The sequence below is a fragment of the Mizuhopecten yessoensis genome, unplaced genomic scaffold (genome assembly GCF_002113885.1).
Source record: "Mizuhopecten yessoensis strain PY_sf001 unplaced genomic scaffold, ASM211388v2 scaffold10831, whole genome shotgun sequence".
Taxonomy (NCBI): Eukaryota; Metazoa; Mollusca; class Bivalvia; order Pectinida; family Pectinidae; genus Mizuhopecten; species Mizuhopecten yessoensis.
The window spans coordinates 1,112,445-1,127,608 of NW_018408743.1; the positions used below are offsets into that span (position 1 = coordinate 1,112,445).

General features: G+C 34.5%; 2 protein-coding genes across 3 annotated transcripts; one reads left to right on the forward strand and one right to left on the reverse strand.

Moving 5' to 3' along the window:
* Positions 1-5,913: 5,913 nt before the first annotated feature.
* LOC110462812 lies at positions 5,914-10,601 on the reverse strand. Its single transcript, XM_021517003.1, has 3 exons — positions 10,503-10,601; positions 8,355-8,387; positions 5,914-6,955 (listed from the first exon to the last, which is right to left on the reverse strand). The coding sequence occupies exons 1-3, from the start codon at positions 10,506-10,508 to the stop codon at positions 6,467-6,469; spliced, it is 528 nt and encodes a 175-aa protein (XP_021372678.1). The 5' UTR covers positions 10,509-10,601; the 3' UTR covers positions 5,914-6,466.
* Positions 9,934-13,245, forward strand: LOC110462810. Of its 2 annotated transcripts, XR_002464318.1 has the most exons (4): positions 9,934-10,055; positions 10,886-10,962; positions 12,293-12,339; positions 12,723-13,243. XR_002464318.1 is itself a non-coding variant. In XM_021517002.1 (3 exons), exons 1-3 carry the CDS (start codon positions 10,776-10,778, stop codon positions 13,107-13,109), a joined length of 621 nt encoding a protein of 206 aa, XP_021372677.1. In that variant the 5' UTR covers positions 10,750-10,775; the 3' UTR covers positions 13,110-13,245. The 2 variants fall into 2 exon arrangements, 1 of the variants encoding a protein (XP_021372677.1); XM_021517002.1 differs by lacking the exon at positions 9,934-10,055 and having other exon boundaries at positions 10,750-10,962; positions 12,723-13,245.
* Positions 13,246-15,164: the final 1,919 nt, after the last annotated feature.

Here is a 15,164-nt window from a genome sequence, read left to right on the forward strand (position 1 = left end):
GGGGGGAGAGAGTATTTTTATTTGATTTGGTATTTTACTGGGGCTCCGGTTGCGGATTTGAAGGCGGACAAAGTGGATCAATGACATTCATTTACACGAAATCTATTGATAGCCCTTCATTACACAATGCTACTCTGATTCATTTAGAAGAAGTTGTTAAAGTATATAAACAATATTGACACCGTTGAACTTGAAAGTCTGTTAAGGTCATTTGTTTGAACACATTTGATAGCCCTTTATCCTATAGCATGCTGCTTGCCAAAACCTCATCCTATGTATTTTGGTTATACAACAGAAATTATCTAAACCTTTTACTTATATGACCCCGTCACCTTGAAAGTGGGTCAACATTTTCATTTAAATGAAACTTGATAGCCCTACATCACAGCATGCTTCCGTAGCCGTAGATACACGTTTTAAAAAGTTGATCTAGTGACATTGAAAGTGGGCAAAGGTTATTTATTTGAACACGCTTGGCAGCCTTTCCCCCTTTTAAATAAACTTGATAGCGTTTTCACCTCTGCATGCTAATGGCTAAATATCATCACCCTGGGTTTCTTCGTTTTTTTAAAAGAAGCCGTTTAAAACTTTTAACAAATTTGACTCGTGACCTTGAAAATGATCAACCAAGGTCATTCGTTTGTACAAACTTGATAGTCCTTCACACTAGTACATCTGCACCTACTGACCCAACCTCATCACCTAAGGCCTTTTGATTTGCCAGATGAAGTCGTTTAAAGGTTTTAGCACATTTGGCCCCCTAATCTTACCTTTTAAGTGGGCCAAGGTATTTCGTTTGAACGAATTTGATTACAGTGTACCGTTAATCACAACATTCAACTTCTAGTTTATACCTGGATGAGCTGAACACTATTTTGCACATGAAAACGGTACCTGTCTTTTTAGCATTATCGTTTGTTTAATATGTCTACGCAGACTGTAGACATTCCAATGAAAACAATATTTGCCGTTCTTCTGGTAGACTAATTTTGTTCTCTGTGAAGCTGAATTGATTGATCCTATTAGGACTTGTATCAAAAACGTTACCAAGTCCGTCAATTTCGCGTTAAAATATATTGACGATGTGCTATCTGTTAAATAAGCCGAACTTTATTGGCCACGTCGATCGTATATGTCGTCCTGAACTAGAAATCAAGACTCTTTCACTTCAGTCGCTTCCTTCAACCTTTATTACATCACAAGAACTTGCTTTGAATTGCATGATTTCCTCGGTAGATGTTGTCTTATATCGGAAACATTTACCATACAAGACTCCGAAAGATGCGTGTTGATCAAACTATCAAGTTTTACAGATGCCATCATGACCAAATTGAAAATTAACTTATTTCTTATTGTGAGGTCGATGTTTTTTATTATCTCTATGAGGTCTTGACATTATTTGGATTCGACTTAGATTTACATAGCGGCAATCGTCGCTGAAGCAGAAGACGCTTACCCTTGTGGAACACCAGGGCCCGTATTCATAAAATCGTTCTCATATATATCAAGCACGGATTTTGTGCTCAAACCAACTTTCTTGTAACTCACTTAGACCATGTCAAACGATCAACAAGTCAAATGTAAACTTTGAAAACAATATTTGGCTTTAAGTCTCTTCAAAAGTTTTCGAAATCATTGATAAAATAAGATTTGTTTATTAATCAACAACAAGAACACGAAATAAGGCTTGACCACATAAGCCATGCTTGAGCATGTTGACGGTTTCATGAATACTATATATGATATACGTGCTCTGGTCTTGTCATAATTGTTATTTTCAAAGGTATTCATGTTACCGTTTTCTTTGTTTATATTTCGCTTTAGTAGAAAGTTAGAATTGCGTTTTGTTTGACAAATCGGTATTCACTTATTTCACACATTTTTGTGTTAATTGGTGAAATTATTTCAAACTTGTCGAACCACTACAACCTTTTATATCTATGCTATTTGTATAAAAGAGCAAATACACTAAATATCTTAAAACCATACTTTTTTTTTAATTTCCGTTAGATTGAACCGCATAAGCAACATAACAGTGAAACTGGTTCTATTGGGGATTCCCACTGCACCACTCTTTTAAGAAAATATAAAGCTTTAAAAATACATAATACGTGTTTTGTTTGATTTACTTTGTACCGTGACACTTAACTGATAACTAAAAGGAAATATCGATGATTTAAAACAACATATCCTCCTTACACACGAATTGAAGATACCGTTTCTCATCACGTTAGTGTGGTGTTTGCGTCAAATACAGACGATGATACTCTATGTGTATTGATGGTAGCATAAACAACAAAAACAAATAGTGGTCATACTTTATATTTCTTTTATTTAAGTTCATGTTTTATTAGTTAATACATTATTGTCATACAATATCATATAAACACCACAACATTATTTTAATGGAATTGCTATTTGACACGAAATCTAAGATACCGTTTAACATTAAATGTTCGTGGGTAATTTCTTTGGTGGTTTGAAGTTATTTAGATAGTTTCGTGGTACAAATTTTCGTGGATACCCTGTTGAGATATTAAAGCAAGCAGCAGTCAAGAATATCAATACAAATCGTTGTATTTATTTCAATAAAAACCACGAAAATTGTTTATGCACAAGTAGCATTTCAAGTCATACATAAATGTTAGTACGTAAATGATTCACGTGTAGAAACATGACTTTTCAGACGCGTAACAACCTATGAAGCAAAAAAGCCCGGGCTTACACATCATTTTAATAATAAAAAAGCGACAAAGACAATATGATACAAAATATTAAAAAGCAAAATATTTGTAAAATAATAGGGGAAAATGACATGTGTTCTTGCTTTAAAATGGCCATTGAAACTGACGCTAGAACACGGGAGAACGCGTCTCATGCGTTCTAGAAAACAAAATTCTCCTGGGGGAGACCCCCACGACCCACAGCGATGAGAAGGGGGAAGTCCCCCACGACCCACATCGATGAGAAGGGGTAAGACCCCCTAGCTTTTGCTAATCTGTGACATTATATAGGTCTATTAAGAATTTCACATCATAAATACACGTAGTTAAGATACATCCATTTTTGCCCGTCATGAACTTATAAAGTATGTTTCAGTGGGGCTCCTGGATATATATGTAGATCTATACATATATCTAAATATCGATATAGGAGCTACCGTCATCTTATGTTCTGAGAAATGTTGATGATATAAAAACGGTTTGGTGGACACAACAGCAAAAATCTGAAATTAATCTGTTCATATTGGCTCCGACATTTTAAATATCTAGTTAATTTAGATTCATCAGGAAAGAGATATGACGCAACGGATATTTTCGAGGAATTCCAACAATCGACACATTTTTGTCGGAGAGAAAAAGGGAGAGCTGTCTTTCGCATTTGAAATACATTTGAATTTTTGCGATGCTTTTCAATAAATGTCAAAGTGAATGAATCAGCCAAGAGTGTTGTCTGTAAAATAAATTAAAACACTCAAAAATGTATTCAAAAAGCCACCAGATGGCACAACAGATCTTCTAGATCTAAAAAAAAAAGGCACATTTCATCATTGGGCTTACACATTGAAAACCCGTTTGTTACGCCCCTACTTTTGATTGGTCAACACATTAAAATGGTACAAAATAAAAGATTATGATATCAAATGTTATAAACAATAGGTGAAGCAGATCTATTCTAAGGATAAACATGAATGCATTATTTGGAATACAATTCATCAGTTTGGAATGAATAATAAAGGCTTGTTTAAAACACGAACAGGAACATTGAGAAAAAAATGTCTGTTACTTTTGTCAAGCAGAGAGTATAAATGACTGGTGTCCCGACTATATACCGCTGAAAAGTCACTAAGTGGACCGAATCAGAAAAGTCAGCTATCAAAAATCAAAGAGACATTTCGCCCAATTGCACTTTAATACTGGAGGCAGGCAGGGGGACGGGTTACATCTTTACCCATTCCGCAAAGCTCGCAAAAAGTTTTCAATTCCTGTTTGTGTTCGAAACAAACTTTTACATATATACATTACATTGTACCAAGTACATGTACGATATACTTATACAATGTGCGTTTTATTTTTATCAAAGTATTATGAATATATACATGTTTAACATATATACACAAAACTCAAGAAATATGAAGACACACTACTGTTAGGCAGGAGATGAAACATAATAATAGGAAATAGTGAAAATGCATTTATTAGAAAAGAATCGGATGTTATATGGGTTAATGAAATATTTTGATGTTACTTAGATAATTTCTTTTTGGCAGAAAGTAAATATAAACTAAATTGTTATTGAGAATGCTGTTAATTTGTACTGACTTGAATGTTATGAAGTACCTGAGAAAATAAGTGGAAAATAAGACACTAAAGAAAGTTGGCACAAGAAATACTTCTTTCCACGAACACGAAGTTTTGTCACACATACAGATTGGAATGAGATTGCATAATCACAAAGACTGGAAGATATTGTGTCTGTATTTCAATTTTAACATCGCTCACACATCCACAGTAATCACACCAAACTCTGACAGTACATGGCAGCTATTAATGAACTTGTATTTACCTCAACACATATTCTCATTTATATATCTGACGATGATGGTGCTTGCTAAGATCCAAAACACTCATAAACGTCTGTCTGTGACGTTTATTTAATTCACTCATATTCTACTCATGTAACCACCTTTTAACCTCACAAAAACTAATCGTCTTTTCTTAAAAATTAGTACCCGCTGAGTGGCGACATTATTTACTTTAAAAAATATAGGACTCGTTAGGGCTATTTATGACTACCATTTATTTTTGAGATCACAAATGAAATAGAGTTCAAGATAAATAATACAGTCAAATGCTGTTAAGTAACTTCATAAAGAATTTAATTGGCGCCTTTTCCCTTTGCTGTAGTTCTACATTGTGTACTCACATAATTTTGATATTTAGTACTAAAGATGGGATTTAAGGATCCCTGTACCACCGTTTTTCGTATATAGAGTAACCTCCCCTTAATTTCGTTTTGGCTATAGCTGTAGCACAATTGGGCCAGAAAAACTCCGTTGGCCAGCTATCTCAGTCTATTACAGCAAGAGTATAATAATCTGAAATCCTGGTCTAGCCCCGCTGACCTATTTTACACTAGGAACACTGTTAAAATTGTTGGTAAAATATATGTATGTAAATCACCTTGATTTTTTTGATTTTTTTTTTATATATAATAGTCCCTGACGCAAGGTATATTTTTCTCTTCAGAAATTATTTATGAAAGCTCACGTCATGTCGGGAAAAATAGTTTCCTAGCATAGTGTTTTAACCAGTGGTACGGGCGTCTTTAAATACACGAAAGGCCACACATAGTGCAGTAAAATAACTAAAGGTATATTTTGTTTGGTGTTTTTGTGATTATTTTCCGAATTTTAAATAACTGTTCTGCACTGAGAAATGATCCTGTCATAAAGCTAGCATTTAAATCGAAAAAAGAAATAAATGCAAAATCTATTCAATAACCTGTCCCTTTACTCCAAAACTGCTTACATCGCATAAAAATGGGAATTGACAGCGGATAAGACCGTATAAGCTTACCTTATTATACACTCAAAATTATACCGACAATCAGTAGGAGCATTTCATCATATATAAACAACGTAATGAGATATGTTACTCGTGTGATTGATGTGTTGATTGTTACATAATGTAATAACGATAAACAAAAATGAAATTTAAAAAAAGCTTAAAAAACTATTAAAATACATCCTTTTCTGTTACATGTAACTGTGGTTGTTGCGGATTCATGCAACCCCGGATTTTTTTTTTATAAAAAACAAAACAAACAAAATAAAAATTTAAAATACAGTTAAGTCAAACAATAGCCATTGTATTTTAAAGTATTGTTTCTCTGTCCCTGTCTAAACAGACATGCGTGAGGAATCATTGTATTGCTGATGGTATCATATTTCTTCACTCAGTGATTAGCATAAATGCATAAACAGTTCCGTAATTCCGGACAGCCAACTGTATATACATATCCTTATCATTGGGCTAATACGGAGCTCCAGAAACAAATCCATTTGAATGCTAAATTGATGTGAGCTTTGGGATCATCTTAGTAAAACTCCAAAAATTATATTACAAAATTAAATATTTGGTAGATTATTCAATATTTCAATATATATGCTATTAATATAGAATATTTGTGATCAATGCTGCCTTGCCTTTATGGTACGGAGGGCCATACGATCTGGTAAATGTTAGCCAGTTTGACCACATTTATAGTCATTTACTTCTTTGTGAATAAAAATATATAAACCTGAAATTCTAACTTATCATTTTGCATACCCAAAGTTATTTATCAGCCAATCAAATTGGACATTGAAATAGATATATTTTCATCATGATAAATTCACTGAAAATGTTTTGATTATGTAGAGGGCTTATTAGTGTCCAACTTTTCTGACTGAAGTGGAATGCATTCAGTACATAACTTCGATGCTTTGCGCATTATCGCCTTGGCGGCCTCGGTTTTGTTCTAACATACGATGATTTCTGAACCCCACCATAGCTTCATGTGAAACCCGTTCGAAGGCGATCGTCAAAGCACCTTTGAATATGTTTATTCCCTCCTTTATTCCATTTAGAACCTTCAAGCGCATGCACGTCTTTGTATACATCACGCATATGGTTCCATTTGGCTTTCTTGCACAATGGATTTCGTTGTCGCATTTCCCAGCACGGACAACGATACATTTGACACGGTCATTTACGGCTCCGTTTGGATTATCGAGTGCAATGGTGAGCTTACAATTTTTCAATACCCATTTTCGTTCCTGGGCAATATGGTGGCGGACCCCGACTACGAGATTTCTATGACGATCACAATCTCCGATGTACTCTGATTTGTTAAGTACCTTGTTCATTACATCGACCGTAATCTTTTTGCATGGATGCGATTCCACTGGAACCTTGAATAAAACGATCATTTCACTAGTACTGTACGAATTAATACATTGTATAAGATATAACAGGTTATTAATCGATCAAAAAAAGCATTCACATTTAATAAAAAAAATATTCAAATATAGGCGATATATTACTCAAGAAACAGATAACTTTTGAAACAGCGACATTACTGGCATGAGCGATACATACCGTCTTACCTTAGAAATTGTAATGGTTATCCTGAACGAGGAGGGGGGGGGGGATTCACTTTAGAGATTATAATGGTCTATTCATGACCGATGGGTTCTGGTAGACTTTAGGGAGGGTAGTGATAGTTTTGACCGAGGGATACCGAGTCTCTTTAAAAAGTACGATTATATATATGATCGAGGGGTATGGAGTCACTTTAGAAAGTACGATTATATTCATGATCGAGGGGTATCGAGTCACATTAGAAAGTACGATTATATTCATGATCGAGGGGTATCGAGTCACATTAGAAAGTACGATTATATTCATGATCGAGGGGTATCGAATCACTTTAGAAGTACGATGGTTTTCTTGAGCGAGGGGTATCGAGTCACTTTAGAAAATTCGATGGTTTTCTTGAGCGGGGGGTATCGAGTCACTTTAGAAAATACGATGGTTTTCTTGAGCGAGGGGTATCGAGTCACTTTAGAAAGTACGACTTTATTCATGATCGAGGGGTATCGAGTCACATTAGAAAGTACAATGGTTTTCTTAAGCGAGGGGTATTGAGTCATTTTAGAAAGCATACTGGTCTACCTGATGGAAGGGTCAACCTCCTGTCCTTATAAAAATTAAAAATTAACTAACCCGAGTAGATAAACAGAATGTTGGGGAACTTCAATGTTATTATTGTTGAATGATGGGGGATGGATGTCGGGTTACATTGATCAAGGTACCGGTATGTACAACGGCTGTATAGGACAATGTTTATGTTTCGGTCATTTTTTGTTGAATATGATTCGAATTATATAATTCATCATAAGTAACAGAGCATGAAATTTAAAAAAATAATTTTATGCATACGCTGAAGTCATTTTCCTCCTGCAATACATTATAATGAATAATTAGTTAGTAAACATAGCTAATCATTTCATTTATGTAGAAGAAAAACGTAGTCCGTAGACATATATTAAGGTTAACTTAATTCGAGGTAATGAGATTTGTGTTATATTCGGGAGGTCTGGTAATACTTATCACTTTATACTAATGACAACGTACAATATCACGATCGTAACTTAATAAAATTAAAGGAAGTTATATTAAATTAATATGTTGAATTGAAACCACGTGATGACCTTAGCGATGTAAGTAACACCATTGCATTAATCAAAAGAGAAGTTCTCCAAGTTCATATTTGAACATATTTAAAATAGTTCCGTGTGAAATACGTACCTCGTCTAGAACTGAGATCGCCTGGCCTTCATCCTGAAAATAATGTTAATAATACATAACAGACTTATTTTTTTGTGATTCGAAGCATATGAGAGAGTAACCTCTTTAATTCAACAAACTCTAATGTCCATTTGATCCACCATCTGACCCCTAGGCCTGCTAATTCTTTTGTGTCACTATAAGGAGAGTATTTTTATGGAACAGATTGCAATTTTTATACGGAATTGATGTATAAACCAAGCCACAAAACAAACCAGCAAATCGCCGAGAATCAAGCGGACTGACTTCTTGGGGCTTTATAGTACATTTTTTTCACATAATCTTTGAATAATATTTGAGAACAAATACCACAGTGGGAACATTCGTTTCTATTTTTTAATATGGAATACACATGTTTTCTTTCGGATTTCCTGATTAAGCGATACATATCGTTACAGCTATTGTTATATATGGATATAATCTAAAAAAAAAACATATTTCATTTGCCCAGCCACTATTTTTGTTGACCTTTGGCCATGTAAGGTTTCTGCAAAATTTCATTGAAATTGGTTCAGGGGTTTTGGAGAAGAAGTCGAAAATGTAAATTGTTTACGGACGCATGACGGACGACGGACGACGCCGGACAATTGGCGATCGCAATAGGTCAATTGAGACTTTGTCTCAGGTGACCTAAAAACAATTGTTGATTAAATGCGTTTACTTAAATAGATATATAGGCAAAGAAGTAATAACGACACCACAGACCAAGGTTTGTCTTTGTATGGCGATCAGCCACTTCATCAAGACAGAAACATGAACATTTATCACACCATATAACAGAGATAAACAATCATCATGAAACAATAATACAATACAAAATAGTTTAAAAAAAAAAACGAGTTACTTCTATGAAATATGCTGTTGTAATTGCATATACCCTCGGTTAGCTTGTAAACAAAGGCTAATTATTGTAAAAACGAACCATCTTGAAATCGTGAGGTCAAGTGAATTATCACAACAAATCTGAATAAATCTAGTAAGAAAAATCCTTGTTTCAGTTACGGACGGGTTACTCCCACTCGACCAGGTAGTCAACAGAGGCCAAAAGGGAAAATATAGGACAATGTGACAGTAACTCGACAAAAAATGGACAATATTCCGTTTAAATAGCCAGCAAGGACGAAATAATAATTTTTGAACAGAAAGAACTCCATCGTTCACTTTTTCATAACCAGTCAATGACAACCATGCAGGTATAACATAGCAATTGTGGTAACGTCGTCAGAGATATTTAACATATGCTAATTTATCTTACACAGATATTACTGTTGAAAACCAGGTTATCGGTGTGCAGCTAGGTAACTGTTTATAGAACGCATTTTATGTCGTCTGCTACACAATGGCATACTCTAATTGTATCGCGATATCGACACGCTGTTATTGCATAGGTATTAAAATAATTATCCTTCACTTTTCTGTTGTTACCAAACAGATATTGATGAAGGATCAAACTTCTATACACAAGCTTCGGGCAATTTCTATAAATACACTTTCGGCAAGTTGTATAAATAGACATTTGGAAATGCCTACTTTTGCCGTGGCTCTTCTTTCGGTTCATCGATAATGCTGCAATCATGAGGTCTTGAGTCAGACACAAGTTGGCGTCTTCGCGTCATCATAACATTTTACTTAGAACGAGCTTTCGGACAATTGAATTATATGGTATGTACACGTGAAAACAAAACATATGTTCGATCGATTCATTATCCAATATTACGAGCGTTTTTGAGGAGTGGTTATAAATGCAAGCTTCCGAAATATTCATTAAAAATATACTTTTTGTTTAATATGAATTTGCAATTTCTCTTCATTAGATTTTTTTTTCTTTCTAAAAACTTTTCATCAAATACTTACACCTACATTATAATGTGTAATTCATTAAACTTTACACTTTGGTTCGTTAGTTGATCTTCTTTGACAAGTATTTATCTTCTTCAAAGACATGCAGTTGAGACGTCAATTATATCGACAAGGATAAGTAATTCTTGACTCATCAAACGGAATGACCTAATGATCAACAATTATCGAAAAAGTACTTTTGTCAGTGAACACAGAAACACTTTGCTCAAAAATATAAAATTGAAACAAAGATTGATAAGAAATACCTACAGACATGTCTTTGTTTTCCTGTAGATTAAGAAAAAGCAATTTCCAAACATCAAAACACGATCTTACCGCTTGGAATGATCACGAGGATGTGTTACACGGATCTATCATTAGTATCAGAAATTCCAAATCTATTTTTGAATCCGACGTAACATGCTGTACGGAACCTGACATGGGCAACATAAAGGAATTCAAAATAGTACCACTAACATCTCATAATTTCAAGATAGAAATGTGTAGATTCGAGAAAAAAAAATCAATTACGAAAAGGGAATTATGAATTTCGATATAATAACTAAAAAACTGTCGATACTATTATTTTGGATTTATATTTTTCCATTATCCTCTTCGGTTTCCGTAAATGTGTCACTGCATATCATATCCAGCTATTTTAGATTCAAGTCGCCGAAGGTGGACTTAAGGGAAAATTGTGCAAGACAGCCGAGAGTTTTTCACTCAAAAGGTATGTAAATACAAGGGTATAAGAACGTTTGTATGCATCTTGATGTCTGATGATAGTAGGTTAGTTTAGAAATTGGGTAACAATAGGTTAGTTGAAACTCCACTGTAACAAAAGATTGGATTATTTTGTATTGACCACGGAAGATACATCTACTCCAATATTATCTAACTCTTGTATCAGTATTCAAACAGTGTGTTGAACAATTCAGTTTTTCTATAAATCCGATCACTCCACTTTTAGTAGTGATGGGTCAAGAAAGAAGTATTGTCTATGAAGTTGTGTGTGTGGAGTGAATATTATTAGGAAAGGTGAAATAGGCTGTAACTATTAGATGATGATGATGATGATGATGATGATGAATGATGATGATGATAATGATGATGATGATGATGATGATGATGATGATGATGTAGCACGAGGAAGCGTGATCCATGTATATTTCGTATTTTACAATATACATGTACAGTGACGTGTCATACATATTCTACTTTACGTCATTTCCCCATTGGATGCAATGTTAATTTACTTCTGAAAATTAAATATATATGATTATCCGTTTCAAAGAATTCCAATTGACCATGATGAGTTTATTGCCTCAAACATATTTACAGCAAAATTTAATATTACGTCGATTGGAATGGCATCAAACTTATATGCTTAGATGTAAAGTAATATCTCAATAACAAAGCTAAAGAAATTAATATAAATATGGCCAGAGGAAACACTGGATAATGTTAAAAAATTTTCAGAATTTGGATGTCTAAAAATTTGCATAAAATCCAGTGAGAAAATAACGTAACGTGAACGATTTTGAAACGTCACTGTATATTAATCCCGACCGTAAAGAACACTGTCACAGAAACGTCCACACCATTATAACATACTCCATAACATCTTATTTCAGCAGCAGAACAGATTGTACCAGGTTTTAACCTTTTTAACACTGTTCAGCAACTTGTCTTAATGAACTAATCTAATTTACAATATATCCTGGCCAACACAGTTCATAAGATGTATCGTAGAAGAATGTGTGTTTAATATCAAGTCTAAACCCTTTTTTAGTGTCTTTGAACTAATTTTGTAGTATTGATAAATCAGGTTGTAATTAACGAATATCTATAGTATCTCGCAAGCCACAGTAGGCTGGGTGTCAACCATATATTGTTTGTACATTTTAGACTATGCCTGTATGTATGTATTTTAAGCAAAATTGACATGTGACGCTTTAATGAAATAATTTGTATTGTACTGTATTGCTGTCTGATTCGTTAGAAAAACACAAGTGTGTGGTCTTGCATATGTATTGTACTGTTTTTGTTATATTTTCCAGGAGTTGTCATGACTACAGTAACAGATATCGACCAGTATACCATTGAGGTAAGCTGATAAGTGTACTGTTTGATGAACAACGTACGTGCTTTCCTAGTTATATTAGTGTTAAGGAAGGCTGTTTCAGTAACAGACAGACAGATAGCTGGCAGACGTGTTGAATTTACTCTTGTACATGATTTTGTCTTTTTTAATAATTCTTTTAACAATATAAAGCATGAACTTTGCATATATGTACGTAATAAAATGGTATCCTTATTTTGTTATGTTTGCACGGAGAAGGAAACACTAGGATTCAAAACAATGCTTTACACGTTGCAAGTATGTGATTCATTCCAAGGTTTTTAGATCTGGTTTATAGATAAAGAAGTATTAGAACACAGAAAAAATGTGTGAACTAAAATGTAACGTGTTAAGTATTTCTGTTTTAGGGTTACAATGACCAGTACACAGTACCAGAGATAAACAAACGAGACATGGCCAGACTGGAGCTCATGGTGTGTGGAAACGAAGGAACAGTTGGGGATAGAAAACAAGAGGAGTTAAGAAAACTGTTTCATGCAGCAATTGACCAAATACAAAAAGAAAAACGTGAGGTTTGGAAAAATGCTAAGGTTGTCATTCAGGACATGTACGGACAGTCAATAACTATAACCTCTGGAGGCGGGGCTTATACATTTACTGTTCAACATAATATGAAGGGAGAAATACAAGTGTACAGAAAAGGAAAACCTATGTGTTCAAAATTCAAAGGGTATTTTCTATCTCTGATTTGTTCTCCGAGGAGACATCTTGCCATCAATCAAGCAAGACATTAATGATTTTAAATCATGATATGTATAAACAATTAAAAAAAGAACATGGTTGCATGTATATGATTTTTACTTCGCTGTATACACAGAACAATAAAACTGATAAAAATCTCTCAAACTCCTTTTTGTTGGTTTTATCACACACCCGTCACACACGCCCTCACACACATACACCCCCACACAAACGTACATACATACATACATGTATACATACAAACGTACGTACATACTTACATACACATATAACATACATATATGTTTACTTTAAATCGTGATACGTATAAACAATTAAAAACAAGAACATGGTTGCATGCATAGTATAATAAAACTAATAAAAATCTCTCAAACTCCTTTTTGTTGGTTTTATCTGCCCCCTCCCCCTACCAACCACAAACGTCCTAACACATACACCACCATTTATACACAAAAGACTCAAAGCAAAGGATCGTTGGGAAACTTCGAGTTATCCGAGTATTCGAGTTAAGCGAGTTCCTATGTTTGGCATAAAGCTTGGTAACAATATGAGGCTATATATGTCATTGATTTCTCTGACAATCAACGTATTTAAACAGTCGGATAAATGACAAAAAGATAATTATATAAAATATAAAATAACAACTTATTCATAATCATATTAATTAATTAATTAATATTACAATAAACACACACGCTGTCTCCGACCTCGTGCTATGCTGATAGAAATATCAATGCGGAAATGAAAGTGCGCAAGTCTTTACACAAATCACTGTACTGGAGCGTACACGTTGGATTGCTCAGTTGATTTCGACAAAAAATGGGTATGAGTTAATCAGGAAACATATCCACATTGATAGACTCCAATGACACTTGACATCTCCTCAACACGACGTACTCAACAATAATTATCGTATTGTTCCTATAATCTCTCAATGAGTTATCAGTGCCATACAAGCTCCTGTAAAAACATAAACCGGCGAACCAGTCCTAGGTTGTGACTTTTACTGTAGAGCTTATTAGAATGTGTCGGCAGCTTTAGTGTAAATAAAGTGCAATTCAAATTGTTTATGGGTTCGCAGTGAGTATTAATTGTTGTTAATCAGCATTGATGAAGTTTGTTTCTTTATTTGAACAAAGTATTTTTACAGTCAATCACATTTTAATGCCATAAAGTTAAATAGAAGTAATTATGACCGAGCGTAAGCTGCTCATTTAGAACGATGTTTACCGTAGCACTGCGTCTAATATGTATCAAATAATTAAAGAATACATGATAGAAACTTAAGAAACTTCGAGGTAGGAGATATTTTTATGTAGGATTTTCGTTGTTGGGACCTAAGTTTCACTTCGGGATATCCGAGGTTTTCGAGTTTTCAGAGTTTGAATTATCAGAGTTTTTATTACTAAGATTAAGAAGAGTTTTGGCCGGGACCGATGATATACTTCGAGTTAAACGGGGTCTTCGAGTTATACGAGTTCGAGATAACGAGGTTCGACTGTATATGTTTCTAGATAATCCTACCTATATTTGGGCTAAGGGGCTATCTCAGCTGTGTCATATAGTCGACGTGTCACCTACAAGTCATTTGAGGGGCGCGTGTCCTCAATGACGCCTCGTTGCGCGCGAGATAGCTTGTGACACGTTTACTTCATATGACTAATTTATTCACCTTCATACATGCTGTCCTGCTAGCTCCACAGCTTGGTGGGACGGATCCTTAGCGTATGAACATGTATGAAGGGAAGTAACTAGGAAGACTAAAACTCACTTTCATAACATGCTGTCCTGGCTGTGTGACAGCTTGGTTGGACGGTGCCGGCCTGGCTGTGTGACAGCTTGGTGGGACGGTGTATGAGCATGTATAACGTATGAAAGGAGTATATTATATATTTATATCTTGGGGGTATTACGTAATGTTATGTAAAATATGCATCACAATGAAGTAAAAACCCAAATGAAGCTGTGATACATTATTTGACCCCATTCTTAATTAAGTTCTTAATAATGTTTCCAGCTGAGTGCCCCCAAGAAATATAGGTTAGTGAATGTAAATAGTCCCACTGAATTCCTTCTCAGATGTTGCA